This window comes from Mizuhopecten yessoensis, unplaced genomic scaffold (assembly GCF_002113885.1).
Source record: "Mizuhopecten yessoensis strain PY_sf001 unplaced genomic scaffold, ASM211388v2 scaffold7551, whole genome shotgun sequence".
NCBI lineage: Eukaryota > Metazoa > Mollusca > Bivalvia > Pectinida > Pectinidae > Mizuhopecten > Mizuhopecten yessoensis.
The window spans coordinates 450877-468312 of record NW_018407104.1 but is presented as its reverse complement, the minus strand read 5'-3'; the positions used below and the strand labels follow the sequence as shown (position 1 = coordinate 468312).

General features: G+C 36.9%; 1 protein-coding gene across 2 annotated transcripts; it reads right to left on the bottom strand.

Annotated features, from left to right (window-relative positions):
* Nucleotides 1-269: 269 nt before the first annotated feature.
* On the bottom strand, nucleotides 270-13121 carry LOC110453970. 2 transcript variants are annotated; one of them, XM_021503239.1, is made up of 9 exons: nucleotides 12713-13121; nucleotides 10640-10752; nucleotides 10168-10360; nucleotides 5359-5673; nucleotides 4280-4531; nucleotides 3804-4037; nucleotides 2610-2645; nucleotides 1466-2564; nucleotides 270-605 (listed from the first exon to the last, which is right to left on the bottom strand). In XM_021503239.1, exons 1-9 carry the CDS (start codon nucleotides 12894-12896, stop codon nucleotides 602-604), a joined length of 2430 nt encoding a protein of 809 aa, XP_021358914.1. In that variant the 5' UTR covers nucleotides 12897-13121; the 3' UTR covers nucleotides 270-601. The 2 variants fall into 2 exon arrangements, with proteins under 2 accessions (XP_021358914.1, XP_021358913.1); XM_021503238.1 differs by having other exon boundaries at nucleotides 1466-2645; nucleotides 12713-13120.
* Nucleotides 13122-17436: the final 4315 nt, after the last annotated feature.

The window sequence follows — 17436 nt, the reverse complement described above, 5'->3', positions numbered from 1 at the left end:
AATAGGTTCATCTTCAAATAAGCCCTGACAGCAAACACAATCTTCTATTCAAAATAGGTGTTGAGCTTAGAAGAGGATACACAATTTCTCGTTCCAAATATTGTTCATTCCTATATTTTCTCTTTATTTTGAATCTAGTATTTCTGTCTTCAAAGCCACTGATACATGTAATGCCACAATTGAATATTTAAGTTTTGGAAGAATTTATAAATTATAATTCTTGCAAACTGCAAGGTATTAACAATTAATTAACAAATACACCCCCTTTGCATAGGTGGTCTAACGTGGAACTTACTTTATAAGGAAATTTTAAACTCACGTTAGACCGTTGGAAGGTATTGCTGGAGCTATAGCTATGATAAACTGGAGCCTGCATGATACCTGCTTATGACTTTGTGTATAAGACACTAGTTATTGCTGTTTCAAAGATATATAATCATTTTTCACATGCACTGAGCAGAGAAAAACACACACCTGCATGTCGTATTTACTGTTCGTAATAAGATTCCTACAGGTCCCTTTACATTTAAGAAAACAAAGTGAGACGACTCCTATTTTAACTCAGTCTGTATGGTTCCATTTTGTGTTCGTTGTTTTTCGTCTACCTGAAAAGTGGAAAGATCAATAAATAGAATAAGTTTGGAGATACCCTTACGGAATTATACTAGAAGAATATTTGGTGTATCAAATATAAGCCAGGTATATTTGGATCATATAAGTCAAGTATACCTATAGTAAATAGGTATATCAATGAATTTTTGTAGACTCACTACAACACTTTCTTTAATTACTTGTCAGGATTTTTTTTATCAATTACTGGAGAGAGCTTTATATTAGATATGTTCCATTGTTTAATTAGATAAAAAATCTCCTTGTAAAACACATTAACAATTACACATTTTGGGATATCATTTAAGTTCCCTTTGTAGTACCGTTGCAGTATTACAATTTCCGCATATTCTAATGTTTATTATTGACAGAACAGTGTGTTCTCTCAATATTAAAGTATTACAAAGCAATCCAGCCATTAATTCAGGTTTTTTTTTATCAATGAGTCAAATCTGTCCATTTTTCTGTACTTCAGGAAACCGGCTACCTATTTCACTACTGTGAAATTTTTCAAGAAAGATAACTCTTACAAGCAATTACTATGTGTTTATGGTTTTATTATTAAATATCAACTTCTGATCGTTTATAGGTAATTAATTTTACACAATTTCAGCATTTATTAAATTGATATACAATAATGCAATACTAATCTATATCAGTATCATTTTTATTGACATTATTTTGCAAACAACTGTGTCTTTATTTATTTTTTCAAAATTCACTCCTTAAACTCCTTCAATCCTTAAAATTCTGTCAACCTATATTTTTTGTGGCAGAAAATTTTCTTTACTTCAAAGAAATATAACTACAAAATTTGAAGGAATTCTACCGAGAAATGGTGAAACAATCCCATTACCTTAAGAAATCAGTCAATCTTTTTTTCACCATCCCAGCATCTCTATCAGTGGAGTAAATCACAATACAAGGTTTGTTCATCTGAACTTTCATTTGTACCATTACATTGCATGAATCTTTGATGGACCGCTCCTCGATGGCCCAACGGTATGATGACAGGAGAGAAGAGGATTCTTTCTTCACATCAACAATGGTCTCTAGAACCGAATCTCTCAGAATGTGTGCCGCACGAACTGCAGCATCATCCGTCATAGCATACACTACAAAACGATTGTCCTGCATTTCCCAAACAGACATGATTTTGTCCTCTTTCATCTTTCGTGCAACATACTGTTTCACCGCCTTGTCTTGGAGGTAAGCATACCTGCCCTTGTTGAAATCACCTACATCACTGGCCACCATAGCATTGACCTTTTCATACATTTCCAACTTTGCACTGGTCACCTCTCCATACATCCCTTCATATGTTACTGTTCTGGCCTTAAAATCTAACGTGACTTTCATCCCGGGATATTTCTTCTCCATTGTATCTGTGAAATGTGTAAGGCTCAACATGACAACTTGGTGATGTTTCATTGGTGAAGTTGTTTCTTTAACTTGTTTCTTCTTTCTATGTAACTCATCAGCAATTTTTCCAATGATTTTTTCCAAACTTTGAGAAACTTCTGTTGCAAACTTCTTGTGCCCCATGACGAAAATTTCAAAACTGACTTTTTCCACGGCTGCTGTAACACCATCAGGGTGAAATATGTCCATATCCTGAAGCTGTGCTATTACACCATCCCAAGCGTCCTGTAGAATCTGATGTTTGAAGACAAGTAGGACATCCAGAAACATGTCCAGACTTTTCCGTGCTGTCTGGGTCCATGCTTTGGCCAAATTCCGACAATCTTTTACATCTTTGGTCAACAGACATACAAGTTTAACTGGATCGGCAAGCTTCTCTGGCCAAATAATTTTTGTATGTTGTGCAGTTAACTGTTTTTCTATACCATCTTTGTTTGGTTGAGAATACTGAACAAATTGGATCTTCCTTGGATCTAGATCAGTGATAACCAAGACATCTGGAACCTTAAATTTTGGTCCATCTTCTCCAGAGTCTCCTATCAGCTCATGGTAAAGTTTCACATCAAGGGTATGGTTATCCACAGTATGGGAGCGCCCACAGACACCGTCAATCACTGTAAACACAGAAATAGCACGCTTACGTTGACTAATTAGGCATAATTGTTATTGTTCATTCATCACAACAGTTATGCCTTCAACATCTCAAAACATAATTCTTTTTTCATTTGAAATGTTAGTAGCAAGTGGCCTAAATGTTTACACGTCCCTCTCAAAAGCACTACTGAATGGTTTTATGCGGGAATTTTAGAATGAGGAAATTTCTAAAGTACCATGTACCAAATCAACAAAAGGCACAAGAGACCTGTCCCATGTACCCGTGATTTGTTGATATTGGTGTGTACAAAAATAATTTAAAAGCTGAAAATCTATACCGATTGAAAGCCTAATTACTGATTGTTATTGGTACCTTCTTTACCTGGAAACATATTTTCCAAACAAAATGTTCAGAATATACAGAGATTTCTGTATTAATGAAATAGAATATCGTACTGAAATCCAATAGGATTCTTGCATATATTGCATCGGTAATGGAAATTTTCTTTATTTAAGTTCAATTTAAAGGGGCTGGTCGGGGGAAAAAGGTCATATTTGCTAAAATGGCATACACATGTTTAAAATACTCTCTTATGAAATATACCGATACAAATTTTGCTGAAATTCACTCCCTAAGAGTAAAAATTATAACTATATTAAAGATATCCTAAATCGTCACCTTACAGTCTAAAACTCTCAATTGACCCGGATTAATGATGTAATTTTACCGCACGCGCGTCATCAACAAGGACATATGTAAACATCGCGGCGAAAGAAAGGCACGAGGTATCAATACCGTTATATATAACAACAACATATAGGTAGGAATACTACACTTGCATCATACATGACCCTTGAAACAATTATTTACGTATAGTATTGCTGTCTTGTTCGCTAGTTGAGTCCGACATGGCACATGGCGGCGTGTTATTGTTGTTATCTTCACTGTCTCACTTTCGAAACAACCACGTGACATATAAAACTAGATCTGCGCTAAATTTACACATGGGTTCCCCGATATTTCAGTGGTCAAAACTGGACATTGCAAACATAACTCGACCATCATATTGCCGTGATATAACTTTTGGAAGGCCTGAGAACGCATTTAGACCCATTTATTTTGTAATTTTTTCCCCGACCAGCCCCTTTAATGTATAACTGGCCGGTCTAAATCAAACCTGTGTGATCTTCAAAGTAGACAAGGTAGGATCCATCTTCCTGGTCCTTAACCTCCGTCACGTCACCCCCTCCACTCCTACGGGTGTTTTCAAAGTAAAACTCAAGTGTACTCAGGCTTGTTTTATCTCCAGCCCCTTTTACAAGGATACAATTAGATATCGGCACTCGGGACACCTTCAGGAAATGCTTATCCAATGCTTTCTTCTTACACGCAAGTTCCAGTTTTTCAAAATCTGTAGGGGAAACAAGATACAATATTAATGTGTCACTATTTCTACCATCACTAATGCTACCACCACAAATTCTACCATCACTAATCCCACCACCACTCATCCTATCACCACTAATCCTTTTACCACTTATCACTGATTCCATGAAAACGAATCCACCACCACATACACTATCACCACCAATCATAGTAGCAACTATTATATATTTAAACTGTTAGTACATTGATTGCCAAGATTCTACACACCTGGTGGTTCCTCAAATGTCACAAGTACAGTGTCCTCCTCTTCTCCAAGTAAATAATTTGTTGGCGTCACATTAGCCTTTGCCTCCAGGAAATTTTCTAGTCCATCTTGTGTTGTGTCTGGATTCTTTCCCTTTATGAGCACCTTATCAGGATACAGGGGGCGTGGTTTTGGTGGTGGCGGTGGGATGTACTGTTTCACTTCCAATTTGACCCCCTCCAGTTTGTGTTCTCTTTCCACAACAGCTCTCACCACTGTTAATACCATAACAGAAATTCAACAAACAGGACAGTGTTCATTCTATAGATAGTATTACAAGACAAGTTCAGAAATATTCCATAAAAGTCAATGCCCAGCCATTGTGTATGGTAATAGGCGAAGGATTGCAACCTTTTTCATGCTACTATTGGCCTGAATGCAAGTGACCAAGTCCTGATTGGCAGGGTCACACTCTAAGGCCAATCCTTAAAGCACATTTGTTTGTCAAGCCTCAGGACTCAAGGAAGCAGATATAAGTTAAAAGATGGGGGTCTCAACCACCTTTTCTTTGCTCAATCCCTCAGCTCTCTGGGTTGATCTTCATTCCCCTGCATTTGTACAATTTTTAATCATTTGCACCCCATGAGAATGTTTCTAACCAAATACAATGTATGGATCATATTTATCTCTTAGTTCCAGAGAAAGTCTCTTATAGCAAAGTGGCCAAAGTGCCATCTTTGGACCTGTTGCCTAGCACCCTGTAAGGTCAATACCTCTGTTTGTATATTTTTCAAAAGATAAATGTAGTTCCTTAATGCAATAAGGCTTAATAAACCCTTTTTGGCCAAACCCCTGAGTACCCCCTCCAACACACAATTGGGTTAGCTTATTCATTTATACAAAATGAATCTTTACCACCTATGGAAGTTTTCATTCAAACATGGTGAAATTCAATTCAGCATATATGTATCTGAAGAAGATATTGTTGACACTTGGGCAGAGATACACACAAAGATGCCAATTTTAAATGGCATAAGGTCTACCAGATCAGGTGAGCTAGAAAAAACAGAAACACTGATATAAGAAGTTGAATTTGAATTACCGTCTTCAGTTTCATATGTAATGTAGATGACACCCTCCTCCCTTTCTGAATGATCGAGCTTCACAATTTCTAAAGGTTTTCCTGCCGCCTTCTTGCTTTCAAAATAAAGTTCAATTGTGTCTATGCTGGTGGTCTCCTTCACGCCCCGCACTTCTATCGTACAGGACGGTTTAGTCTTTTCTTTATCACTGGTTTCTTCCTCACTGCTGTCTTTACCCATAGCTCCAGAATTGTAGCTCTCTGGGACAAATCGCTCCACTTTGATCTGCTTTTTCTCTAACAGTAATGGTAGCTTCTGTAGGACACGTTCAACCTCTGAAACAAATCAATATATATCCTATCACAACACTGGTCCCCTATAGTTTACTGGTAATGCTCAAATCAAGAAATATGTACAGATGGTTCCTCATAAGTTTTCTTATAATAACCACAACACCTCGGGCAGGTGAGCTAAAAAGTAAGAGGAGTTCAGCTGACCGGGGAATCAGAATCAGTTTGCAATACCCAGGAAATCGTAATAAGCATATTTGTACTAAGGGTGTGCGGTGCACCGAAATTATCGGTGCTTCGCGAATCAGAACTTTCGAATCGAGTCACCGATAAGGATTTCCGGAAATCGGTTCGGTTCGGTTCCAATTCTTCATACTAAGCGTGAGTGTACGCACAATAATTTTGTACAATGTTAAGTCATTTTTGTAGCATGTTTGTATTTTAAATGATGATATTCAGAAGATTGAAAGCGACTGTCAGAATTTCCCGCGAATGACGGAAGCCCGGTAGTAAACAATGCAGGCAGCGCACCAAGCGGCGAATATAATTACTACGGGAGGTAATGAGTCCGTACTGTCCGACGATAATACCAGAGGGCGTAGCCGGACTATCGGTATCCTCGGGGCTGATTATCACTATAATACATAATTGATCATGAATGACGGAAAAAACAGCAGACTCTATTTGGATTTCAGTCGTCAGCTAAAGACGACAACTTTCGGTTCATATTATTACACAATGACTGTCTGTGCCCAGTGTTGGTAAGTTACCCTGGTGTCATCGGTTTTCGACGGTGTAACAGCAAAATCGCTTTTTACCAACCATGTGAAATAAATTTATTCCAATCCTTACCAGTTTAGTCATTTACTATTATTGCCCTAATTTTATAAGTTAACTCGAACGTGAACTGTTCAACTATATCTGTTTGAGTTGAATAAATCTCATCAACTTCAGAAATTAACATGGAAAAGTCATTTTAAACAGTTTAAAACAGTTCAAAGATTTTTCGATGTTAACATTTTGTTTTCATAGCAAGGAAAAGATACTGCTTAGCCCTCTCCCTGGTACGATCATGACAGAAGAAACCGTCACCAATTTTTTTCCCTCTTTGTTGACTTTTTACCTAAAATAAGGGAAAATATTTTTTATTTATGTCTCCGAATAATGGGAAATGCTGCTGACGAGAAGTCACAAACACTTTTAGGCTAATTTAATGGGTCTTTAGGGTGTTAAACTTGGTGTTATTTTGGAATTATGCAAAACGGGGTTTAAACACTACGTTGCGGTAAAAATAGAAGTTACTTACAGTACAGATCATCATTTTCCTTTTTTTTTTTGAGAATTGTTGCAAGCGTGCCGGCGTCAAAACATAACCTCCGTGATCACCCCTGACATGACCCAAAAGCGCGCGCGCGCGACCCGGAAATAAACGACCGTCGAAAACTGAACACGGGAGGATACATGATCTCTGTTTCAGTAATACGCGCCATTTTTAAAAACGTAATCAAAACACTGACATTTGAGTTTGAAATACGTCATCTGTAGAAATAAACTGGTGCATGCCTGCATGGCTAAGAATACATCGTTGTTATAAATGATTTTTTGGCACATTTATGATTAAGTGATCCGATTTGGGTACTGGTCCGATTTGGATACTGCCTCCTTGCACAATTTTCATTCTGTTACTGACTTATTCTTGGTGTTTTTATTCTATGACAAACTGGAAATATTATGAAATATATAAAAAAAAAAAATGTAAAAATGACATTGTTACAATTAGTTAACAATTTTGTGATGATATTACATACCCATGGGGATTTAGATAAGGTGTACCCCTAATATATGCAGCCATGCCCCCATTTTGAAAGGTATGGGGTACACAAAAAAAACAATTACAAAAGTGACAGGGAACACTGCATTTAAATACCAAACAGTGTCTACGTCTTTGATGTCAAATCTTTTAATGACTAGCAGCAATCAATATCAACACGATCTACCCCTAGCAGTGAAAACATTTTAACTTGGAAAAATCTTTAATATGTTACCATGGCTCCTTTATAAACTGTTACTTTTGTTTTGCTATACCTTAAATAAAAGTTTTATACTTGATTCTTATGTTTTTATGAGAAAGTGTGTATCAAGTGAACCGATTCGAAAAAAATCGATTCGAAGGGATCAAAATCGAAATTGAACCGATTCGAAAAAATCCTGATTCGTCCCAGCCCTAGTTCGTACTAAACGTGTTTTATTGTACTCTTGAAATAATTACTGGCATTGCTAACATCATAAGACAGACATGTACTACCAGTTTACCGGTAATTATTACATCATTATACACGTAGTGTCTACTAAATTTACATTTACATTTACTTCGCGGTATCCGAGTTTTTCGACTTTTCAGGGTTCGAATTATCAGAGTTTTATTTACTAAGATAAAGAAGAGATTTGGCCGGGACCGGAGAAATACTTCGAGATAAACGGGGTCTTCGAGTTAAAAGAGTTCGAGATAACGAGGTTCGACTGTATGTGTGAAAGGGTTAAAATAATAATCAATAATTGGTATGTAATCAGAAGTAGCAAAACGATCGATGATGGATTGCATAATCAGTTTATAATTTCATGGGACAGAATACCCAAATAAAATGAGAACACTAGTACTACTATTACATCAATTAATAGACAGAGTTGTTAACTATAATCAGGTTTCGTTCTTCAATAACGGATTAATTTCAAGCAAAATTTATTCAGTTTTATCAATCACATAGTAAAAATCATGAGAATATATGACTTTCGATGTATATTTTACATTGAAAACATTTAACACTTATATTTTAATGATGAACTGATAATATCGATAATGGAATTTGTAATCAATAATCGAAATCGGAAAGAGCAAACCATTCAACTTTTAGCTCACCGTCCCTCATCAATATTTTACTTTAAACAACTTCTTCTCAATAACCAAAAGGCCCAGGGTACTGATATTGGGCCTGTAGCATGCTGGGATGAAGGGCTACCAAGTTTGTTCGAATAAATGACCTTGACCCACTTTGAAGATCACAGGGGTCAGATGTCTTAAAATCTTCAAACCACTTCTTCTCAACAAGAGGCCCAGAGGGCCTGTATAGCTCACCTGAATATGTTTAAAATAATTGGTTTGAAGTAAAGATATAGCACTCCATGGTAGGTGCAGTAAGTACATATGAAATTTCAGAAAGATCCATCCAGTACTTGAGATATAACGAGAACAAACTTCAAACAGAGCCCCAACCCTATGCCCCTAGGGGTCATTCCCACCAATTATACAAAATTGAGTCCCCTTGACCCAAGGATGATCCAGACTAAATTAGGATAAAATACCTTAATCTCTATGGTAGAAGAAGGATTTTGAAGGTTTTACCTCTATTCACCTATTGGTCCCGACTCTCTGCCTCCAGGGGGTCAGACACACTGTTTATACAAAATTGTTTCCCCTTCACCCAAGGGTGCTTCATACTAAATTTGGACAAAACCCTATCATTCCTACATGTTAGAAGAAGGATATTGAAGAATTTGCTATGTTTCCCCTATTGGACCCCTCCCTTCTGCCCCCAGGGGGGGGGGGCACACTTAAAACAATAAAATTGAGACCCTTTTGCCTTAGGGTGCTCCAGACTAAATTAGGATAATATCCCTTTATCCCTATGGTAGAAGAAGGATTATAAAGGTTTTACCTATATTTCCCCTATTGTGCCCTGCCCCTCAGGTTATACATAATTGGTTTCCCGTTACCCAAGGATGCTCCACACCAAATATGGACCAAATCCTTTCATTCCTACAGAAGAAGGATTTTAAAGGATGATTTGCTATGTTTCCCCTATTGGGCCGCGCCCTCAGGCCCTAGGTGGGCCAGACCCACCGTTTATATAAAATTGGTTCCCCTTCACTGAAGGATGCTTCAGACCAAATACGGACCAAATCCTTTCATTCCTACAGAAGAAGGATTTTAAAGAATAATTTGCTATGTTTCCCCTATTGGGCCCCACCCCTCAGCCCCTAGGTGGGCCAGACCCACCGTTTATACAAAATTGGCTCCCCTTTACCCAAGGATTCTTCAGACCAAATATGGAACAAATCCTTTCATTTCTACAGAAGAAGAAGGATTTTAAAGAAATTGCTATATTTCCCTTATTGGGCCCTGCCCCTCAGCCCCCAAGGGTTCCCCCAACATTTATACAAAATTGGTTCCCCTTTACCCAAGGATTGTTCAGACCAAATATGAAACAAATCCTTTCATTCCTACAGAAGAAGAAGGATTTTAAAGAATTTGCTATATGTCCCTTATTGGGCCCCGCCCCTCAGCCCCCAAGGGTTCCCCCACCATTTATACAAAATTTGTTCCTCTTCCCCCAAGGGTGCTTCTGACCAAATTAGCGTTTTAAAGGACGGACGGAGGCTGCGGTATGGCATAAGCTATTGGGCCTGTAGCATGCTGGGATAAATATCAATATTATCTTTCAATTTGTTATCAGCTATATACCGTAAATTCAATTATCATACCTGCAGGGTCTTTGAATGTTATAATAGCTGTAGCAGACTCTTTCCTGAAGTCCATTTCATCGATTTCCCCTCCTCCGGTCCTTTTTCTGTTCTCAAAAAAGTCGGTCAGAGTGTCCTCTGTGGTCTTGGGCGATATCTCTGTAACCTTGATCATCCCTAGCTGTTCAGTCTTCTCTTCTTCTTCCTCTTTCTCCTGTTCATATATTGACATTGCATTATAGGATAGAGACCGAAAAAACTTGATTTACATACAGAAAACAGGTAATGCATACCTGCTGTCTCTTTAAGCAAATGAGCAAGCAACATGCTCCAGGTCAGAAAATTACAGAAAAAAATACAATTCTATTTTTGTTTGAAATTACAATAAAGTGTTGGGACTCTCTACCGGAAGAAAAGGTGGCAATTCTCAAACAATACACATGTGAAACCTGTATAAAAATTCAGAAGCAATGTACATGTTTGTTGTCTTTACCTGTAGGTCTACCTTTTCCCATGACGTTGGAATGTCACAGGGAACACAAGGACTGATCTCAAGTACGCCATTTGGTAGTGGAATTCTACCACTTTTCAGCAATGCACCAACTTCTACAAAACATGAAACACAACAGTTTTTATTTTATTTCACAGCCAAACAAAAATATTATCAAGAAACAATGTCATGATAAATTGATTGTTAAATAATTGAAGATCACTTTTTCTCTCAAAATCTATTTTGTACAACACATGTATGCATGTGTACTCATATGGAGGGCTGCTTTTATGCACCAATCCAAATTGACTTACATGTATGTTCAATATATCATTTAATATCATTGCATATAAGGATCTGATCTGCATAAGGTTATAATTATTATAAGTGATTAATTAACACTATTTAGTATAAATGACAACTTTTGGACGTAGTTGCTTGGGACCAGGGCCCGTATTCATGAAACTGTTCTCATGCTCAAGTATGTATTTTGTGCTCAAACCAAATTTCTTGTTCCCATTATGATTTGTTTTTAAATCTTATTTTGACAATGATTTAAAAGACCATTGGAGAGACTTAAAGCCGAAAACTGTTCACAGTGTTAACATATGGCTTTTTGATTGTTTGACATAATTTAAGCAAGTTAAAAGAAAGTTGGTTTGAGCACAGAATCCATGCTTGAGCATGAGAACGGTTTCATGAATACGGGCCCAGGTTTTAAGCTCAATTTGCTGTGGTCTCGAGCCTAAGTCTAGAGTTCAGAGGTACTAGTTTTGAATCCAGGTCTGGCTGTGCATTTTCCTCTCCTGTTACAATGGTACCTGTAGCCAACTCTTAATTGTTTCAAGTACTGTGTGCATAAATGCTTTGCAAGGGGCCGATACCTGAATATGGTTAGTGAGTAAGAGTGGATCGCTGGCGACCAGGTAGCTCCATCAGTTTACAGTGCATGTCTTGTAATTATTGCATGTAAAGTTCAGAGGTCCCGGGTTCGAGTCCCGGTTTGACCATGCATTTTTCTCTCCTTTACACATGTATGACTTTAATTGTACATAGGATTATGGTCACCTTCAAATGGCGTTAGAGGGAATTCCCTTTAGCTTAATTGGTAGAGCAGAGGACTGGGAAGCTTAGGTTCTCTTGGTGGAAGCACATTACTCGCTTCCCCGTTAGAAATGGTGTATTCTGGCCCTTCTTGTGGTGACAGGAAGTATGTTAAAACCAGCTGGGTTGTTGTGGCGTTTGAGGGCGAACACATTTAAAAAGAGGGGATCGAGTAGTGTGGCATATTTTAATTGTACATAGGATTGTCGCCTTTTAGCTTCATGAAAGAAGAAAGTTCCCTTTAGCTCAGTGTTAGAGTGTCTGACCAGGAAGTCTTGCATTTTTTCTCTCAAAATAACCAGTTACCAAGATCTCCCATTTTGAAAAAACTTTATTATTTGTTTAACTAGAATAATAACTTAATTACTGAACAAATCACCTGACAAAGAAATACAATTTCAGCATATAAAGGACACCATGTTACCAACGCAACAGTGTGAAATTTGCAATTTTGAGTATGAAACACTGGTAAACGATAGAAATCATTATGTTCTCCACCCTTTTTTTAACACGTTGATGTCATAACCTTCACGAAATGCTGAATATAACACACACAAAAACACATTCTGAAAATTTGATGTGGTAGTCACACTTTCTGTACCCCGACTGAATTTATATAAGTATAATTGTTTTTCCTTTTTTGAGACTAACACGAATCAGCAAATATCTACACAGTAAATGAACATATTGCTTCGTAAGGATCGTCAACGGAGCGTGTCATCTACAAGTATCAAACAAAATATGTAAAATGGCGTTTGCTGGCGACGTACGTATATACATGTACGTGTACATCTTGGTAAAGGAATTCCTACTTTCGTTTTTGATTTGTCAATAATTCAGCAATCTTCTGTTGTATAAGAAACGTTTGTACATATGAGAACATTTGTTATAAACTATCGTTTGTTTTATATTACTATCTCCTTAGTATAATGGAATAATAACAACAACCTTTTTTTTTACGATGACTCTTACCAGCTCCATCATGAAATAACATCAGCCATTTTGTTCGTTGGATTTGGGCACCCGCGGCTATACTTTCTGCTTTCAGGCAATTTGTAAACACCAGTCTCACTTGGCTTTCATTTGTGTCCGCCGGAAACCCTTCAACAGCTATACAATACGGCTGTAAATTTTCTCTGAAGTTGTCGCTAGCCATATTCTATATCGTGTATCCCTACGTGTAGCCCTACGCCTGGCCCATTCTGCTTCGACTATCTATCTATCTATCTAGATCGATCGATAGATAGATAGACTTTGATTGTCTATTTCATGTCACATGCATACCTGCAAAATGACCCGCATCCACATCCGCAAAATTAACTAATCACCCGCGGCCAACTTATCACCCGCGGCCAACTAATCACCCAACTAATCACCCGCGGCCAACTAATCACCCGCGCGGATGATACACATCTCCCGCATTCCGACAACATGTATTTCCGCGCAGCAATTTTATCAATTGTATATCTGAGTCTATCCACACTAATGAATACCAGAAGTGTGACATGAGGGAGAAAAATAGAACACTACCATTTAACTTTTTTGTGTGTGAAATAAATACATGTAACATTCTAGTTTCCATCAGTAAATCTTTCGAGATAACTTTTGCAAAGTGGTATCAATGAAACGTCTTCAAAGTGATGCTATGCATATTGTTATGGATGTGATGTGGACAAGTTCATCAGCATATTTTATGCTACAGAATTTGGTTAATTAAATGTTAATTAATATGAAAATGCACAGCTTTTGCAGTATTTACAGTTACTTTCGCGTTATTGACATCATAGCAAATTGTCTTTTCAAACGTCTACTTCCCAGTATCTTATCAACATTCTATTGTATAATCCAGTGTATTGCAGCTCATCAAAAGGAATTATCAATCTGATTAAAATCATCTGCAGGCGGAGCCATGTAAAGGATGATTTTAATCAGATTGGGTCTTAGGGTGCTTTACCAAATTGTGAATTTCATGACCCTTGGGTCTCACGTTTCCCCCTGGGGAGGGAGTAAACTTTACTATAGTTTATATATGGAAATCACATTTTAGACAAACATTTGTTTAATTTCCATTGGAAGTAATTCAATTTGGGTTAGCATTATTAGTATTGGAAAGCAGTTTGATGGTATGAACATATCAGCCCTGACTGACCCCCAGGGGCTGATGGGTTTGGCCAAAAAGGGTCAAATTGACTGAAATTTCAAAAATCTTCTACTCAAGACCGAGATATGGTAGAATCAAATACTCTTCATATAGATGGAAGGGTTTTAAGGTGCTCTACCAAAATTGTGAATTTTATGACCCTAGTGTCTCACGTTTACCCTGGGAAGGAGGTGGGCAAAATTTATTATCGTTTATATTGGCAAATGATACTTTGGATATAACATGTTGATAAGTTGATTGGAATTATAACCCTGAGTTGACAGTTTGATACTTTGAAAATGTTAAGTCAGCCCTACCCCTAAGGGCTGTAGGGCGGGGCCCAAAGGAGTCAGTGTGCTAAAATTTCTTCATTTTCCTTGTTTAGAATCAGAGGTGCTAGTTTCAAATACTTTTTAGTCTTAAATCTGTATGCTAGATATTGAATAAGATGGTTTTATTGTTTTTTTGTGACTTTGAATAATATTTCTGTTCATGTTTTAAAAACAAAAATCAACTTTTTGTATAAATATATCAGAACTCAGGTGACCGCTAAGGCCCATGGGCGTCTTGTTTATTTAAACATAGTTATTGCCCCAAATTTGAGCAGGGGAATTATATAAACTTATCAACACCGTTTCTACATGATAGCATTTAACAAGGTATACATACTATATTTTATAATTATTATATTTTACTTAAAACCTGTTGCTGGATTTGATGAAAAATTTGCACGTGTCTGAATACTTCTGTATTGGTTGGTATCTACGGACAGATTTTCATCCCCAAATAAAAATATACCTAAATTTCCTGGATATATATTCAACGAGTTTATGTTATGAAATAGCGTAATTCATGATGTATTAAAATGTTTAACGCATATAGCACAGCGGCTACACAGAATGAAAACTCCACATATTACTTGATTTAAAACAAAAGAAGATGACGTAAGAGCCAGTTTAATTGTGTGACTTTTTAGAGTCATATATTTGTAATATAATCTACTGTAGTTTTCCGATATCTGCTGATAAATCGCATGTATTCCTCCTATATGTATACACATGTATAATTAATACTCCATGTAACGTTATATATCCACATATAAACGTCTAAAAGTGAAAGTTTCACCAAATATCTTTTGCATCTGAATTTGGTGTAGTATTAGAGCATGTAGACATGGAACGCATAAACTTTCATTCAATTTGGTTTTCTCATAATTGCGAACGTAGATCACTTGCTAAGTAAAAACACCGGGCAGTATAGTTTAATTATACCCGTGTATACGTGAACAACCAATTTATGTCAATTGTCAATCAGATTGTCCCTGTCACGATTAAATATGTTAGTTTAAAATATTTGTTTCGTTGAAATATTGCTTTTGATGTCGGCTGAAATCGGGATGCGAAAAAGGAAATAGCCCTTCCCCACTTCCCCACTTCCCCACTTTTTCCCCTTTTACTTTTAAGGAGTAACATGCAAGTCTATTTGAGTGGAATAAGCAAATATTTTTCTCTCTAATGTGTATTGAAATATATGAAAAAGTGTACCGTTCTGAGGCAGTATTTACCTTCTCCATTCAACAACAATTAAGATAAGTGTTTTTTTTTACAACATCTTTATAAATAATTAATCAGATTCGTCACCTGGTGTGGCTTGAAGTAATTACCCAAAACCCAAGCTCAAACAGATATTTTGCTTCATATTCTATGCATATTTTTTTCAGAAAAGAAACAGGTTCCCAAATTTCCACTCATCGCTTGCTTCAAATTATACGTGAAATTCAAACTCGAAATAGATAAGAATTCTGTCGGGCTCGCTCTAGTTGGTAAGTATTCAATTTGAACTAGGCTTCACAACATTGGTTTTGCGTTTGTTTTAAAACACAATTTTCATAAACAGGAACTGCATTAGTTTGGATTTATGCTAAAATTGGAAGGTTTATTTTGAAAAGTGTGCCACAAGTAAACTCATCACGAGTTCTTGGATCCGCGCCTGAAGATATATTTTTGTTAAAAATGCTGGCTGCTAAACAGATGTTCGTGTTGGTATTTTAAACTATTCAATTAATGTCATATACATTTCCACCATTACTACAAAAAAAACAAAAACATTCACAGGTAACACCTCTGAGAGGTAATTAGTTCACCTGTTAACTCACAGGTAGATATCGTAAATGCCCTTTGGCTATAGTATTAACAGGGGCGGGTCCCGGGAAAGGGCGGACCCCCCCCCCCCCCCCCTTAAAAAAACCCAACAACAACAAAAACTATCGTCATCTGCTAATATTGTATTGAATATGGCAATTTATCATATTCATTAATTAAACACATAAACACCCCGACACTTTAACTATAAAATATACATGCTCCAAGTCAGGAACCGTTACATTAGTGCATTTCACAATTATTTTATTTTTTTTAGAAAAAAAAAGGTCCACAATTTCAAGATTTGATTCTACACCCCGTCTTTCAAATATCCTAGAAACGCCCCTGATTAAGTGGTAAGAACTACAGGTAATTAACACACCTTTTTATTCACAGGTAAGATATTAAGGTGTGTAACTGTGTATTACCACGGACTTAGATAATCTAATTCCGTGGTATTGCTATCTCTCAGCTAAAAGTTTTGCAGACACGGAATAAGATTTCCGTGACTCAGGCTTGAACTTTTCTTTCGGAGAATTGATGTCTTTATTTGTCGATTGATGATTTTACCCATACAACAATTACATAATTATTATATTGGTTGCTGTCATTACTTACACCGTTTTGCAGATAATATATATGTAAAGGGGTGTGTCACCTAATGGACAGGACATCGTATAAGCACGGAATTATCTAAGTCCGTGGAATAAGTCGTGCCACTGTGACGTCACAGATAATGTGACCTCGTACAGAGTTCAAAATATGCATATTTAGTAGGCTGACATATATAGATGGGGCGTTATCTAACAATATTTACATTCTGTATGCTTAGACCCATTGACAAAAATTACATTCATAAATGCATAACACAGGTGTTCATAGAATCTCAGCACGTGGGAACTGATAGTAACCTGATCACACTGCGTAGTAATACACTACAAAAACTACTCACTCGGAACGACCGACCTAGATGCTTAATTCTTACATCTTAAAATATTATTGAACTGTGCTTTGTGAAATATCCACGTATTCACGTGTCCTGTGCTACAAATAAACATTGAATATGGAACTACATTTTGTTGTGTTATTGTTGTTGACGGTTGCTAAGATCTCTCACGATAGTGTCACATTTCCCCGCGAAAAAACACTGTTCTCGCCACTGCGTTGCACCCGTGTATAAGCAGGAACAAACCCTGTTTATTTGTTTTATTCGTTGTTATATCGATCCACTGAAAGGATTCGTCAATGTAAATATAAGGAATGATATTTATTTTTTCAACATTTATGAGGTCATAACAACAATGGGTTTTTGGACATATTTTACATGAATCGCTAACGCGATTCATTCAATATGTCCATAAACCCATTGTTGTTATGACCTCATAAATGTTGAAAAAATAAAAATCATTCCTTAA